The sequence below is a fragment of the Terrapene carolina genome, unplaced genomic scaffold, assembly GCF_002925995.2.
Source record: "Terrapene carolina triunguis isolate 2854851 unplaced genomic scaffold, T_m_triunguis-2.0 Scaffold66, whole genome shotgun sequence".
Classification (NCBI taxonomy): Eukaryota; Metazoa; Chordata; order Testudines; family Emydidae; genus Terrapene; species Terrapene triunguis.
This window is the reverse complement of record NW_020664417.1, coordinates 84,920,423-84,936,880: the sequence shown is the minus strand read 5'-3', so window position 1 is coordinate 84,936,880 and position 16,458 is coordinate 84,920,423. Positions and strand designations below refer to the sequence as shown.

The 16,458-nt window shown below is 37.1% G+C and overlaps 1 protein-coding gene across 8 annotated transcripts in view; it reads left to right on the top strand.

The window, feature by feature from the left end:
- ADD1 (adducin 1) overlaps window positions 1–16,458 on the top strand; it is a 116,694-nt gene that overhangs the window by 73,605 nt on the left and 26,631 nt on the right. For 5 of the 8 annotated variants that reach the window (XM_024198573.2, XM_024198569.2, XM_024198571.2 and 2 more), the window contains exons 6-11: window positions 1,873–2,022; window positions 3,101–3,244; window positions 3,398–3,496; window positions 3,630–3,806; window positions 7,634–7,885; window positions 11,072–11,173. In XM_024198573.2, coding sequence (XP_024054341.2) covers window positions 1,873–2,022; window positions 3,101–3,244; window positions 3,398–3,496; window positions 3,630–3,806; window positions 7,634–7,885; window positions 11,072–11,173 — 924 coding nt within the window. Of the gene's footprint in view, window positions 1–1,872; window positions 2,023–3,100; window positions 3,245–3,397; window positions 3,497–3,629; window positions 3,807–7,633; window positions 7,979–11,071; window positions 11,174–16,458 lie in introns of all 8 variants that reach the window. The other 3 variants (XM_024198572.2, XM_024198570.2, XM_024198566.2) reach the window with 1 other exon arrangement.

The following is a 16,458-nucleotide window of genomic DNA, read 5'->3' as shown; positions in this document are numbered from 1 at the left end:
TTTCATATACTAAAATAAATCTATATTATCCTAAATTTTAATTTGAGGTATTAATTACATAAAAACTGCACAAGACTGAGAATGGGGAATTCTTGAGTTCTAGTCCTTTCTCCAACATTAATTCCGTCTGTTACCTTGGGCAATTTCTGTAATCTCTCTTCCTCAGTTTCTTCATGTACTTACAGTACCTGTTTTGTAGTTTAATATATATTTATAGTTTAATGATTTTGCAGTGATTTCAAGACATGAAGTGCTAAGTATTTCCTTTGCTGCCTTTAATTCTGGATTACAGAAAGACAATAGATTTGGATTAACCAAATATATTCTCTTTTCCAGATCTTGTTGAAAATAAATTATAGTGCATAATAACAGGCCTACACCTAGGGCAATGGGACTGTGGTGACAGATAGCCGAAAAATCAAGTTGGCACAGTTGTGTCAAAGGTTATAATTTTGTTTTTGTCATGTGACTTTCAGATATTGCTTGTGGGAGGGTAGTGTTATGAAGCCTCCTCTGCAACTAAAAATTTCTTTAAATAAATAAAATAAAGCCTAGTGATGCAAGACTGCTTTACTTCTCATCAAGTTCGAGGAAGATCCAGCAGTGACTCAGAGGCTTGCATACTGCAGCACCCCTCAAAAGGACATAAAGCCATGGTACTATCCATGGCAATGCTGAAATAATTTAGCACTAAGACTAATTCATTACTTATGCCTGTAGTAGCCGCAGATCCCCAAACTAGATGTCCTAGTCCTCTCTGACACTATTTTGGGAAACTGCATAGTTCTGTCTAAACTGGTGTTAGTATGGCTTGAGAACAGGATAAAGGAGAAAAGAGGGAAAATAACTGAACTCTGTATATTATTGTCTGCAATTAAAGAAAATCAAGACATTACCTGTCAGTCTGAACTTCTGGAAAACCGAGCATTCAATACAAATCTGTGGCTATGGGGTATCCCAATAAGCCTAGAGGACAAGAATTTAATTGCATTTCTTAATCAACTAGTATCGAAGGTTCTTAAAATTAAACACTAATGATGGTCCAATTTACATATAAAGAGTCTACAGACTTTCAAAGACAGCTTTAGTTGCCAATCAAAGACCAAAGTAAAGTATTCTGTTCATAGTCTCAAGATTTATTGACAGCCTGTAGATACTTGTTTGCAGCCAGAAAGGAAAAAGAAATCAAGTATAAAAAGGATCAGATTTCTTTCTTTCTATATTTGGGATTAATCAATGAGGAAAAAGAGGGGCCTGAATAACATTCCAGGAGCTGAATGTTAAGGGAACCTTATTATTAGCAGCTAAAAAAAGTGACCTGAAAAGAAATAGGCAAAGAAGTGAGCTTGTACTCTTTCTTGCTGCATTATGATGTATAAAAGAGGACTGAAAGGTTTTGTGTTAGTGTTCTAAAAGGCTTTTTCTCCTTGCTTGTGTTTTTACATTAGTAATTCAGGCCGTGTCTAGGCTGAAAGACACTCTGATCAGTGAAGAGCTAGTGGAAATGTCATCACAAGAATCAAGGGAGTGAAAGTTGAACAATGTAGAGGGGGGAAATAATTTGTTTATACAATTGCTTGTTAATGGATTTGATTTCTTACAAAAGAGCAATGATATAGAAAGCTCATTTTGTGTTACTGTAGACCAATTCTACAGCTGTTTAAAATATATTGATCTTAAAGCTTAATATTGTTGCTGTTAATGACATTGGTTTATATACATTTATATGTAACATACTGTTATGTAGTATGATACTGTTAAAATACAATAATATAATTTTTAAAACTGCTATAGGAAGATGCTAAATTAAATACATTTGGGACAACAATAACTTATAAAACTTTTTATTACAATGTTTTCTTATATTGTCAGGTTAAAATCAATATTCAAGGAGATATAGTTGATCGTGGAAGCACTAACCTGGGAGTAAACCAAGCTGGTTTTACGTTGCACTCTGCAATTTATGCTGCTCGACCTGATGTTAAATGCATTGTTCATATCCATACACCAGCAGGGGCAGCGGTAAGCAGTTCCTCTTACTGTAGATTTTAAGAGAAGTGTAGCTGGTCCCAAGTAGTCATAGAATTACTTTGTAGTTTAAGGGCTTGATCCCCTGAAACCAGTATTCTAATGAGGAGTCCTATTTGAAGTCAAATAGTTAATGAGCGTGTGAGTATTCCTGCCTTGTGAGTGCTTGCAAAATTGGGCCGTACTGTAGAAATTGACACTATCTGTGCTAATGTTGTTTATGAATATGAAATCTTGGATCAACATTTAGAAGTAACACTAGACAAATGACAAATTGTAATAGAACCTTTTCAGTCAATGGGTCATAACAAGGTAAAGTGTCTTCCAGTGGCCCAGTAAGGCGCACTTCGTAATATTTTCTGCATATATATGCTATGTATTGGAGTACTTGCGCCCTATCTACATTTTGTTCTGGTAGCACATCTGTAACTGATTCACAGCACAAGTAGCAGCATTGATCTCAAACAGTGGGCTTTGTGATGCCCATGTTGACTTGTAGATCCCTGTTTTTATCCATCTCCAAGAACAACTAGTTATAAATCATTATCAAATCCACCTCAGAAGCTTTTTTTAGGAGCCAACCCAGTGACTGAGTTTCAAATATTCAGGAAATTGCTTTACTGCAGTTCTTATTTTGATATTTTTCTTATTAAATTGATTCAGAACAGCAATAAAATGATTTTAAGGTGGATAACAAGACCCAAATTGAGTAAGTTCCTAATTTTGGATAATATTCTGAGGATTTTAAGCTTTAAAAATGGTTGTTATTTTTAACCATGATTTTGTGTAATAAGCTACAGGAAAGCTTGTCACTTATAATCTTGTATTTTAAAATATTCACTTAAAAGAGAGCATGAATTAAGGATAAGAGGCTGATTTTCTAAATCTTTTCACATTTCTGTCTTGTCTTCTGACCAATCTTCAGTTCTCCTGCTTTTAAATGTCTCAGTTGTATTTAAATATTAACAATGAAATTTCACCCTCCACTTCACACATTAGTGTATATAATGTACACCAATGACTTCTTGTTTTTATTTACTTCTCTCTCAAAATCTACTGTTATGTTTCTCAGGTTTCTGCAATGAAGTGTGGTCTCTTGCCAATTTCACCAGAAGCACTCTCTCTTGGAGAAGTGGCCTATCATGACTACCATGGTATTCTGGTTGACGATGAAGAAAAAGTGTTAATTCAGAAAAATTTGGGACCTAAAAGCAAGGTCAGTTATTCCATACATAGGTCAATATTAAAAGAAAATAGCGATTTTTTTTTTAAATTGGAAATGGGAAGGAAGGGAGGTATGTTTGTTTAGTTCTTGGCAGGTGCGTTTCTTGTAGCAGCTCATATTCCTTGCAATGTCTATTTCTTCTAGGTCCTTATTCTCAGAAACCATGGCTTGGTATCAGTTGGGGAGACCGTTGAAGAGGCTTTCTACTATATTCATAATCTAGTAGTTGCCTGTGAGATTCAAGTAAGAATCTTAATATATAATGAATCTGCTGTCTATAACAACATGATACATAACTTTCAAACAGATGGATAGTTGAATGATTAAGAAGTGACAGTTTCAATCTAAACTAAAATGTGGTTTAATTATTTTTAAGGTACGTACCCTGGCCAGTGCAGGTGGGCCTGACAACTTAGTGCTGTTAGACCCTGGAAAATACAAAGCCAAATCTCGTTCTCCTGAGTCTCCAGCAGCTGAGGGTACTGTATCCCATCCAAAATGGCAGATTGGAGAGCAGGAGTTTGAAGCCCTTATGCGAATGCTTGATAACCTGGTAAAGCAAATAACATCATATCTAATGAGTTTTTATATGATGAATGCAAAGTTCTTTCTTAAGTGCTATAAAGAAACTAAGGGTTTTTTTCAGGTTTTTTTTTTTGGTCGTTTTACTTTTTTTATTTGCTGACAAATTTGATTCTTGAGATTCCAAAATACTAAGTTTTTCTTAGGTTAGTGTCTAGGCTATAATGTGAAAAAAGAACCATGTAGGTTAATTCATTTATTAATCTTTAATCTGAGTATTTAAAGCTTCCATGTAAGATAGAATAGTCAGTAACGGCCAGATTCAAAGCCCACCAAAGTCAGTGGAAAGACTCTTCTTGCTGTCAGAGGGCTTTGGATCAGGCCTTAATGTTCATACTCACTAGGTTCTGTACCTCTTGTAATACAGACTGGTTCCTTTTGTTAGTTGTGATGCAGCCTCTCCAGATAATAACATGCAGCCCTTTCCTCCTTACCCCATAACAAAAAGATGGAGTCTAAAGGTAAACTTGGACTTCTCAGGATGTCACATTGTTAGAGGGGTCTTTGGGTATTAACACAGAATGATGGTCCATATGGCTCCATTGATAGAACATTTGTCTGAGGGTCATAGGTTAAAGTCTACACGATCATTCTGAATAATGCCCAGCAATGACATTGCCTGTGATATAGGTTATGATTCAGATTAAATCTTTACCCAGCTTGAAGTTAGGATATTTTTAGAGAGATTGGGTATTCCCGGTATCTGGAACAATGTTTCCTTCTTTCAACAAAACCATTTCCAGTGTCCAAAGCTCAGTATGAGCAATCACTGAGTGAGCAATCATTGCTATTTCTACAGACAGCCACTACACTAATATGAAAGTTTATTTTATCCTGTGTCCCAATTTGTCTTAAAATCCAGAGCTTCTCTACTATACTGAGCTGCTTTAATGTATCCTACAAAACTGACATGCTTTGACTAGCCACAAGAGGCTGTTAAAGGATGATGCCATCAACACCATCTTTCCCTACGGTCCGTGAACCCTCAACCTGGAGAGAGACCAGAGGTTGTTCCCAAACTTTCATCTCCCATGCAACAGCCCTCAATAAATGCCATTTCAACCGTGTGTGTGTGTGTGTGTGTGTGTGTGTGTGTGTGTGTGTGTGTTTAAAAACATGGAATTAAATTGTGGGAAACTATATATTTCCTTTAAAAAAAAAAAAATTTAGAGTGGAAAAAGTTAGAAAAGTTAAAACAGAAAGGACCATATGTTTAAGGTTAGAGTGTAGTATATAGTGCATCATTCTAACACTTCTTGGTTCTCAACTTACCTTTATTGCCAGACATTTGGTAATGTGTATTAACTGATGCAAAGAGCTTGGTTATAATATGACATTGGGGTGTGCGTTTATGGTCCATTACTTCATCTCTTATCAGACACACCCACCAGAAAAGTTTAAAGAGACAGAGGGTAATTTTGTAACATCCTGTATCTTAATTTAGCTGGGCTCTGGCTTGCAAGAGCAACTTGTCTTAGGAAGTAGTCATATACAAATATAGTGATACAATCCTGACTCGTAACAATTGTTACCATAATTTTATGATATTAATATGGCTATTCTCCCTTCTCACCACAATATTAAATATGTGTAATGAGTCCCTGGCTATGTAGTCAACTGTAGGTAATCTCCAACACCATTTTCCTATATCTGTTATCTACCTCCAGTCCGGATGCACTTTGGTTGGTGGAAAATGGGACAGCAGCCAAGGCATCGTTGCAGGGTAATAGTGCTTTACACATGGAACTACCTCAGAGGAAACTGACTAAAGATTACACAATTATAGTCAAATTCTCTCTGCAACATGCTTCATTTATAAAGAATTTATTGCCATATGAAATGGACTATAATTACACTTTTCCCCCTGTATCAAATTCAGAAGGCTTTGCATGTGGAAAATTTTGAGAGAAACTAACAAACAAGTAACAAACAGTAAGTTTCCTTTCACTGTGTGAAGTGCTATTTTACCAAGAAGAAACCAAACTCAGAACAAAAGAGAAAGAAAGGGAAAAAAGATGAGATGCTGGGAAGGGAAAGGAAAGACTAATTCAGAGAAAGTAGGAGAAAACCAAAGAGAAGCCATACAGTGGGATGGAGTGCAAGTGTGAAGAGGAAAAGAGAGAGTAGGCAGAAAGAGTTGTTGTATTCCTAACCTCAGTACTCACATAATCTTTTTTTAAACAAAATTATGTAAACATTAAAAATTACCTACTGTTGTATTTTGTAGCCTGCTAGCTTTCCGAATAATTATTTCACTACTACAAGCTAAATGATAAGTTTTGACACTGCAGATGAAAGACTTCCCTCTTCCCCACCCCATCCTCTATCTTCAATTACCTTTTATCCCACTCTCTTTTATATATGGAGATATACCTATCTCATGGAACTGGAAGGGACCCCGAATTGAGTCCAGCTGCCTGCCTTCACTAGCAGGACCAAATACTAATTTTGCTCTAGATACCTAAGTGGCCCCTTCAAGGATTGAACTCACAAAACCCTGGGTTTAGCAGGCCAATGTTCAAACCACTGAGCTATCCCTCCCCTCTCTTGTTGTTGATATCTTGGTGGAAACAATGTTAAATTCATCAGTTTGAGTGCTAGATAACAGTGAAATAGGGTAAAAGTATAAATGAATAGACAGAATAAGATATTAGGAAAACTTGGAGATTTTGTGGAACTTTGATTTAAGTCTGACACTTTTGAAGTTTCACTTGAGAATTGCATCAGACATACCAGAGAACACCAAATATGTTTCATTCCGGGAAAGAAGATGGGTTTCTGAAGATTAGGCCTCTTAGGGAGAATAATCAAAAACAGAGACCAGAAATGAGGAGTTAGCCCTACTAAAATAGCACAGATCACAGTGTGTGTGCTTGTCACTAGTTAAATGTTGCTATAAACACTAGAGCCAATTATCACTCATTATGAAAGATCTAAACTAAAGTTTAGTAGGAAAATATATTCTTAAGAAGACTTAGCATGTACAGTATTTGTGACTACACCCATTATAGCAGTACTAGTTGTTTAGTTGTCCTGCTAAGTATGTTTTAATTTGTTGTAAACAAAATGAATCACATTGGCAAATAACTGTCCACTTGATTAATAGCATAACTTATATTTGAACAGAGCCTTTCATCCTGACGGGATCCCAGATTTTCATGCATCGCTCCATCACTGTCAAAATGTAGCCATCTCTGCATTTATCTTGACAAGCCTCTTGTCAGCAACACTGCACAGGTTTTTACACAGGACGCTGGAGATGATTTTTTTGCCAGCTGAAACTACAATGAAGATTGTAGTTAGGTAGAACATAATTACCCAAAATGGAATGCTATCCGGACATTGGGATTAACACACTTCTATTGTGAAAAGTGCAGTGGGCTGTTTGGGTGCTGTGAAATGGGAGTGACAGACACATAGTATTTCTCTGTATGAATGCCTTAATGAACCCAACAGCTTCTACTCCAGTCTGGTGCTAGGATGTAGACTGTTATATTAAAGTTTTTTCATTGGATTTAAGCCAGAATTCTTCAATTTGATCTGCATTAATAAAGCTCACTGATTTCATTGTGGGGTCCACAGCTGCTTACTGGGGAAGTTGGATGCGCTTATTACTCTAATCACCATGTAGTTATCTGAAGGCCTGAGTATCCAAGGGCATAATTTGCCCCATTTGTGCCTGCATATGCCAGATCTGTTTACATAATTGGTGATGGTTACTGAACAGTTAAGTTTAGTGATGAGATGGCAAATCTTGAGATGTGGAGGATTGATTCTTTTGCTCTGATGTTTTTTTAGGGTTACAGAACTGGCTACCCCTACCGATGCCCTGCTCTGAGAGAGAGATCTAAAAAATACAGTGATGTTGAGATTCCTGCTAGTGTCACAGGTTACTCCTTTGCTAGTGATGGTGACTCAGGCACTTGCTCCCCTCTCAGACACAGTTTTCAGAAACAGCAGCGAGAGAAGACAAGGTGGCTGAACTCTGGCCGAGGGGATGATGCTTCTGAAGAAGGGCAGAATGGCAGCAGTCCCAAGTCGAAGACTAAGGTGTGGACGAACATTACACACGATCACGTGAAACCCTTGCTGCAGTCTCTCTCGTCCGGTGTCTGCGTGCCAAGCTGTATTACCAACTGCTTGGTCTGTGCCTACCTTACTGTTCATAGTTAGATGATGTAGAGCAACTTGGGGTGGCTGGCACTTGGAGTCTTTGGGAAGAAATACCTTTCCTAATTCTTTTCTTTTCCTTTTTTTTTTTTTTTGATAAAAATACACAGCCTTTACTAACCATTTTATTAATCTTGCTTTCTTTAAAAATGATTTGTAAAAACTGTAGTCGTCATTAATGCTTTGTACTAGAAACTGCTTAAGACTTACATCTGCTTTCTTGCTTTTTTTGTTTTGTGATGGTAAAGGTGAAACGGATTAAATCGTTGGATTTGGTTAAATACGTTTTGCATTCAAATACTTAAAGATATTTTTGTGTGTGCATGAAAATGTTTCCAATCAAAACAAAAAAATCACAACTATTATTTGTCTTGTAATTTAGTAAATTAGTTATAACAAGTTTAAAAGGACCAAATTCTACCTTATAATACATGCACACAACTCCTTGTAGAAATCAGTGGGGTTATACTATGTATTTGAGGGCAGAATTTATACCAAAATATTTTCGTCTTTCTTCTTAAGCAGTTTTTCCCACCTTAATAGTTAGTTTCAGCTCTTTTTTCTCTATCCTGTTTGCTGTGCTTCCGTCTATCCCAAAGCCTCTAAGTGTTCACAACCAGCTGCCTTTTGCATGAACTGTTGCATGTAAGTAGATGGCCATAAGTGAAAAGTCTTTCCTTCAGTACCAGCTGGGTGCGGCATGACTAAAGTGCAGCTCAGGCCATCAGCAGGCACTAAGCGATAGATTCTGCAACTGGTGCTTTCGTTTGTTATCAATGCTTCTTAAAGTTAAAATTTGAAAGCTATGCTAACAAGCAAAAGTCTTCAAACACTCTCAAATGGACATCAGTAGCTGTTAGTCTGTAAATGTATTTCTAATATTTTCTCTAGCATACATGGAGCCTCCATTTAAAATGCAGATAGGAATTTGCACATGTTTAGGCTTTTGTAATGGTTGACTTAATAGAGCTGACATTCAGGAACTTGAGACTGAAGTGGAACTATACACGTCTGTTACTGTGGTAGGACAGATGAGTATCAAAGGATAACCTTGTTTTATTATTGATAATAAGAAAAATACATTTTTTTCTCTACTCCGCTTCACACCTAATTTTTCTTTACCAAACTTTTTTTTCTCTGAATATAAAGTCAAAATTCCCTACATTTTGGTTGGTATTTTTCCTCTTACAGACTTATTAATCAGGGAATGTATGTACTCTTAAGCAAGAGTATAGTGTATCATCTAGAAAGCCCTGAAGAAAACAGAGCAGAGGTTCTGTGTGTGTGTGATGGGTTTTTGTTGTTTGGTTTTTAAAAGTTTGTTTACAGAAATAACTAGTCAATACATACTTGCTGCCTTCAGCTCTATATTAAGCAGTACTGCCATGAAAAAAAAATTCCACATACATACATATTTAGAACAATACTCTTAATTTTTTAATCTTAGTTCACATACAACATAATCAAATTATTTAATATCTGAAATAATCAGTAGACGTTTGAAGTAAAATCCTGACTCAGAAATTAATATTGTTTAGCTATTGTGCTGGAGCAATATAAATTCTTACAATGTCCCAGGTTTGTGTACTTAATTTTTTAATGCTTGTTCTTAATTTAAAAAGAAAACAGTTTGCTGTACTGAGGTTGTTTTTATATTTTAATGTTTTGACTAAAATTATCTTTAATAAAAAGCTGGATTAATTTTTATCTAAGAAGATAACCATCAGTGAGTATTCCACAGCTCCATGTTCATTCCATTTTTTCTTTACAGTGCAAAACATTTTTAAATTCTGTTTGCTTTTTAAAGTTTTACAATTTCTGGCTATCTTATTGTCTCTTGAAATTACTCAGAAAAGTGCATAGCATTTGCTCTCTAAAACAGGTTTGTTTTAAATGTTCAATGCATTTTCTATGCAATAACAATTGAAAATTATTGAGATATTGCATTTGATGAATCAGAGATAGAGAGAAAAAGCTTAGTGTTGTGGCACAGAAACCCCGTAAACATACTAGATGCAATGACCATGTAAAACAACCTTCTGTGAAGAGCCCATGAAGCGCTTTAAGTTTGTGTTTGGGATATTTTTGTAACCTTTTGAGCTATATAAGTTATATAAAATATTCGACATCACCAAACTGTTCCCCTAGGCTGCTGTATTGATACAGCTATTTATCTGTACAGAAATAATTCTGAAAACACAGTATATTCTAATGCATAGTTTGTTTTAATGCAAAACTTTGGTGATGCCCACTCTTGCTTCACAGTACAAAATCATTCACTAAACCTGGTTAGTGACATCCCATTGCTTTTCACACTCCTGTCATCTTATGCTTTCAGTTTGCTTTGATGTTCGTTGAGTATCAGAGGATTGAATCAATGATTTCGCTCTCATTTTAGTATTCAAAGAGAAAATGTGAAGATGAATATGACCATACTAGGATATAAAAACACTTATCATAGTTTTATCTTAACTTTATCTGGGTCGATTTTTTTTTTCTGTGATTTAAAGGGACACTGTCAACTCAATTTTAGAAAAAATTACCTAATTTAAAAAAAAAATTTGAGACACCCCTTTAAATAGCATATCTTGAAATGCCCTTTTCTTTAATTTTTCCTTTAAAAATAAGTATTAAGGGATCTTTGTCTCCTTTATTGCTAAGGGTCTCTTCAGCAAGTGAGAAACAAAGTACACAGGGAAAACATTGAACCTGTCTAACTATGTGGTGCTGTCAAATGCACAGAAAAATGAAAACTGCTAATAAACTTACTTGAGTTTCAGAAATCTCTGGTGTTACATATAACAATAAGTGCAAAGGTTTGGGGGTGGAAATGATATTCTAGTTGATAGTGTCTCTGTAGACATTTATTTTAATTCCTTTTCTGATTTTGTTACCACTGAAGAAGTGTATGAGTTAAGTGCTCTTATAAATGAATAGAATGTAACCATTGATTCAGTTTTCTGCATTTATATAGAACGCATGATCAATTGTTATATAAATTTGCTGCTATTAATATTCCTTGCCATTACAGCAATTCTGACTATTGAACTGTTCTTGGCATTGCAGTGGACTAAAGAGGATGGACATAGAACTGCCACCTCTGCTGTCCCTAACCTGTTTGTTCCATTGAACACTAACCCAAAGGAGGTCCAAGAAATGAGGAACAAGGTTTGTAACTGCTGTTAAATAATTTAATTTGCCATCACTGTTGTTGAAATTGCATACTTGTAAACAGCTAATAATTTTTGTTGTAATAAGGTCTTGCAGAAATCAAAAGCATGGCTTCTGCATTGTCCTCCCCATGATAACTAGAGGCAGAAACAGTCGCTATATATTCTTGAACTAAGCTCAGTAGTCTTTTGTCACCTGCTCCCTTTGAACCAAGGAGGGCTTTAAACTAAGTTCAAAGGGGGCATGTGATAAAAGCCCACAGGTAAGTATATTTAAAAAAAAGGTGACCATACCAGAGGGTTAGATGTGGGGGGGTGGGGAGGACATGGAAAATTACAAGAGAGAAATTAGTGGGGGAATCTGCCCAACATCTTAGATGTCTTTACAGACGCTCCCCGACTTACGCAAACATTCTGTTCCAGAACACCTTGTGTAACTCGAATTTTGCGTAAATCGGAAACGTATACCTGACCATTACGCCAAAAAACCAACAACCCTATTTCTAGCTTACGGAACTTTTTCTGTTAAGTGCGGATTTGCGTAAGTCGGGTTTGCGTAACCCGGGGGGCGTCAGTACTCAAATGTAAAAAGTATGGGGAATGAACAGGAAGTATTAGTACATAAGCTAAATTATGACTTAATTGGCATCACAGGAACTTGGTGTGATAAATTTAATGACTGGAATATTGGTATAGAGGGGTATAGCTTGATCAGGAAGGACAGGCAGGGTAAAAAGGGAGGAGGGGTTGCATTATACATTATACGTCAAGAATATATAATAAGCTTGTTCTGTGATCCAGAAGGAGGTGGGAGGCAGACAAGCTGAAAGCTTCTCGGTTAAGATAAAGGGGGTCAAAAATAGGGGTGACGTTCTGGTAGGGTCTGCCATAGACCACCAGATCAGGAAGAGGAAGTGGATGAGGCATTTCTAGAACAGGTAACAGAAATATCCAAAATACAAAACCTGGTACTAATGGGAGACTGTAACTGCCCTGACATCTGTTGGAAAAGTAACATGGCAAAAGATAAAATTTCCAGTAAGTTCTTGGAATGCTGTGGGGAACAACTTTTTGTTCCAGAACGGAATTAACCAGGGAGATAGACATTTTAGACTTGATTCTGACCAACAGGGAGGAATTGGTTGCAAATCTGAAGGTGGAAGGCAATTTGGGTGAAAGTGATCATTATATGATAGCTTTCATAGTTCTAAAGAAAGGAAGGAGTGAGAACAGCAGAATAAGGACAGGGGACTTAAAAAAAAGCAGACTTTAACAAATTTAGATAAATGGTAGGTGAGGTCCCATGAGAATAAAATCTAATAGAAAAAGGAGTTCAGGAGAGCTGGCAGTTCCTCGAGACAATATCAAACGCACAACTGCAAACTGTTCCAATGTGAAGGAAAGGTAGGAAGGATAATAAGAATCCAATATGGCTCCACCAGGAACTCTTTAATGACCTAAAAATCCAAAAAGGAATTCTACACAAAGTGGAAACATGGACAAATTGATGAGGAGTACAAAAGTATAGCACTAGCATGTAGGAACAAGATCAGAAAGGCTAAGGCACAAAATGAGGTATAACTAGAAAGGGACATAAAAAAGGTAATTAAGAAGAGGTTCTTTACATACACTAGGAGCAAGAGAAAGATGAAACAAAGTGCATCTCTTCTACTCAGCGGGGAAGGAGAGCTAATAACTTATGGCATCAAGAAAAATGAGATGTTTAATGCCTGTTTGCTTCAGTCTTTGCTAAGAAAATTAATGGTGACTAGATGCTCAGTACAGTTAATATTAAGAACAAGAGGGGGAGAAACGCAAGCCAAAATAGGGAAAGGTTAAAGAATATTTAGATAAGTTAGATGTGTTCAAGTCGATAGGACCTGATGAAATTCATCCCAGGTTACTTATGGAACTAGCTGAAGGAATCTTGGAACCATTAGCAATTATCTTTGAGAACTTCTGGAGGATGGGTGGGTTCCCAGAGGACTGGAGAAGGGCAAACATAGTACCTATCTTTAAGAAGGGAGAAAAAGAGGCCATGGGGAATTATAAACTAAACCTAACTTCAATACCTGGAAAGATACTGGAACAAATTATTAAATAATCAGTGTGTAAGCACCTGGAGCCAGCATTGCTTGGTGGTGGTGAAGGGGGGCCTAAGGCAGGCTCCCTACCCGGCTCCAGGGAAGTGGCAACCCCAGCTCCTAGCTCCACGTGCTGCCTCTGCTACGCCTCGTCCCAAGCCCTGGTTCTGCAGCTCCCATTGGCTGGCAACTGCGGCCAATGGGAGCCACGGGGGCAGTGCCTGAGACAGCGGCAGCAGCACATGGAGCTAGGAATTGAGGGAGGGGAGTTTGTCGCCCTTCCAGGGAGCCCTCCCCCCCCAGATAAACTGCCCTGCACCCCCAGCCCTGAGCCCTGGGGGGCGGGAGGGCCTGAGACTGCTGCAGCAGCGGCCAGTGCACCTGGCATAGGGGCTACGTGAGCTGCTCTGGCAGCCCCGAGGTCAGGTGTGCCAGCCTCTGTAGAAGTCACGGAGGTCACGGGAAGTCACGGAATCCGTGACCTCCATGACAAACTTATTACTTCTTGGACAGCTTCTGTGTCTGCTATTAAGTTATAAAATTCCAGGCAGACTCTTTTTCAGGAGGTAGGGTCCAGAATTGAGCCACATACATGATGTAGCTGTTTATTGTTAATTGTTATAGGGCCTGGGGGCCAACCAAGAACTTGAGCTAAGCAATGTACAGTCCCTGCCCTGAAGAGTTCACAATTTAAATAGACAAGACAGAAAAAGAGTAGGGGGAAATGATCAATCATCATGGTAGTGCTGTGATTTTTTGTTTTGGGGGTTTTTTAGGGATGGGTTTAGCTAAATATGTATTCTAAAATGGCTTCTGCTCATAATTAAAATTCTTTGCAAAATATTTCCAAACCTTTGTCAATTTAAAATTGAAGCACAGAAATATGGATCCACCAGTCTTTGGACATTGCTTTATAATTGGGGTGTGATTAGGCAAGGTGTGGTTCTCCCCCACTTCCCAGATCTGTTGAGCCAGATATTAACCATTTGAAAGTGGTCCTGTGGTTTGAATTCCAGTCTCTATGTGAAATTGACTTTAAATGTTACCACTGGTCTTCTATGAGGAAGGGGTTTGGATCATCCTATTTAGCTTCCATTCTTACAAAAGCGCCAACATATGTTGGCAATCTGTTAGCAAAAATTAGTAATGGGCTAACTTGCCTCTAATTGCTGCTTCTGGTGCTGTTAGTTGATGCCACTATTGGAAAAGGGAGTTTGTGCAGGTAAAATCTTGTAAAAGGTTACTGGCATGAACACTGTTTAGTGCTAAAGGAGAGTCTGTTTAAGGTTAAGGATAGAGCTATCATCTTTGTCCCAGCAGTGTTGTGGAATGGTCACTGTTTAATATGGAAAGTCCAGTGCAATTTAACCAATCCAAAAGGCATAAATCTTGAAACTGAAATCTATACATGTGAAAGGTTCAAGTAGGCAGATGTTGATACTCCTTATGTTGAGTTTCTCATGCTGATGGTACATTATTTTCTGTGTGAACGTGCCTTCTTTTGAAAGCCTTGGGCTTGTTAAATGATAGTTGAACTTATCATGTAGAGTCCTTCACATACTTAGGTTTCCAGTTTTTATAATCTGCTCTTCCTGTGGGAGCTGTGTGGGTTTTATTGGGTTTGGTATTTCGCAGCAATCCAGTCATCAAAAAATTGTACTCTAAGAACAATATTAAACGTTTTTGTGTAGCAACATAGAAGGTAGATTTGTTGGTCTTGTCCAAAACAAATAATTTATGGAAAGCCTGGTTTTGGGAGCAGTATTTCAGACAGAGGTAAAGGTCAGAGGTAGACTAGATTGCATAGACAAAACTTTATTTAAGGAGTTCGAATCCCCTGACTCTTCTGAAGTATCTGCTCTGTAATGGTCCCAGTTCTACTAAATAATACAAAGAACTGTCAACACAAGGGTTAAGTAACTAGAAGTGCAGTGCCAAAACAAATTATATTCTAGGTTCCTGCTTTCCACTATAAAAATATATTTGGAGAAACAGAATTGCTAATAAACTTGCAACTGACAATAGAGAGAATATGTGGAATAAGACTCATTCTTACCTTTTTGCAAAAACTGTCTCATTGAAACTGTCAACTTAAACTTGGTCTAAATTTATTTTTTTTAAATGTTTATAAAACCTAAGATCAATAGAAATGTCTCCACAGTTAAAAAGAAATTAAGTTAAAACAGTTGTTAAATAAACATTTCCACTGTGGTGCTAAAAACCTGAAAGTGAAACCAACCAAAAACAGAAGTAAAACTGATTTCATGAATTTTCATTGCCCCGGTCAAGATAAATGCAAGGAGTAAACCAAGAGTATAAATAGAGTCGTGGGAATAGGATTTTTAATATTTTCAGTTTTAATAATCTTAAGTGTTGATAGTAAGATGGATAGTCTCTTTTGTTTACAACATAACTTTAAGATGAATATCCCTTTGTCATCCATGCAATCACAAGTGAATCCCTCTAAATGCATCCTCTTCTGCAGATTTAGAAACAGCACTCCAAACTACTTTAGAAATGTTGCATGCAGGGTCAGCAATTATGGTTTCATTGCTCTCACAAGACATCTAAGTTCAGGAATTACTTTATTTCTATTCCCACGTTGTGGAGTGAGGAAAGAGCTTGCAGACATTGAAGACATAAAAGAGAGCATTTGTATTTAGATACACAGATGGATACTTCTTTATGCAATTAACTGATTTTTGCATTCAAAAATATCCATTTGTGCACATGCAAATGAGGGATTTTGCATTCTCGAACGAATGTACTCATTAGCATCCACTTCGAAAGTATAGCCGCCACTATCAAAGTTTGGATGGTAAATTGAGGTGGTAAAGAGTATTGTTATTAAATAATCAATTTGTATGTATCTAGAGGATAGTAGAATTATAGTAATAGCCACATGGAATTGTCAAGAACAAATCATGCCAAACCAATCTCATTTCCTTCTTTGACAGGGTTACTAACCTAGTGAATGGGGGAAAGCTATAGATGTGATGTATCTTGATTTTAGTAATGCTTTTGACATAATCCCACAACATTCTCATAAGCAAATTTGGGAAATGTGGTCTAGATTAAATTACTATCAGGTAAGTACAAAACTGCTTGAAAGATCAAAGAGTAGTTATCAAAGGTTTGCTGTCAAACAGGGGTGGGGAAAAATCTCTAGTGGGATCCAGCAAGGGTCTGTTCTGGGTCT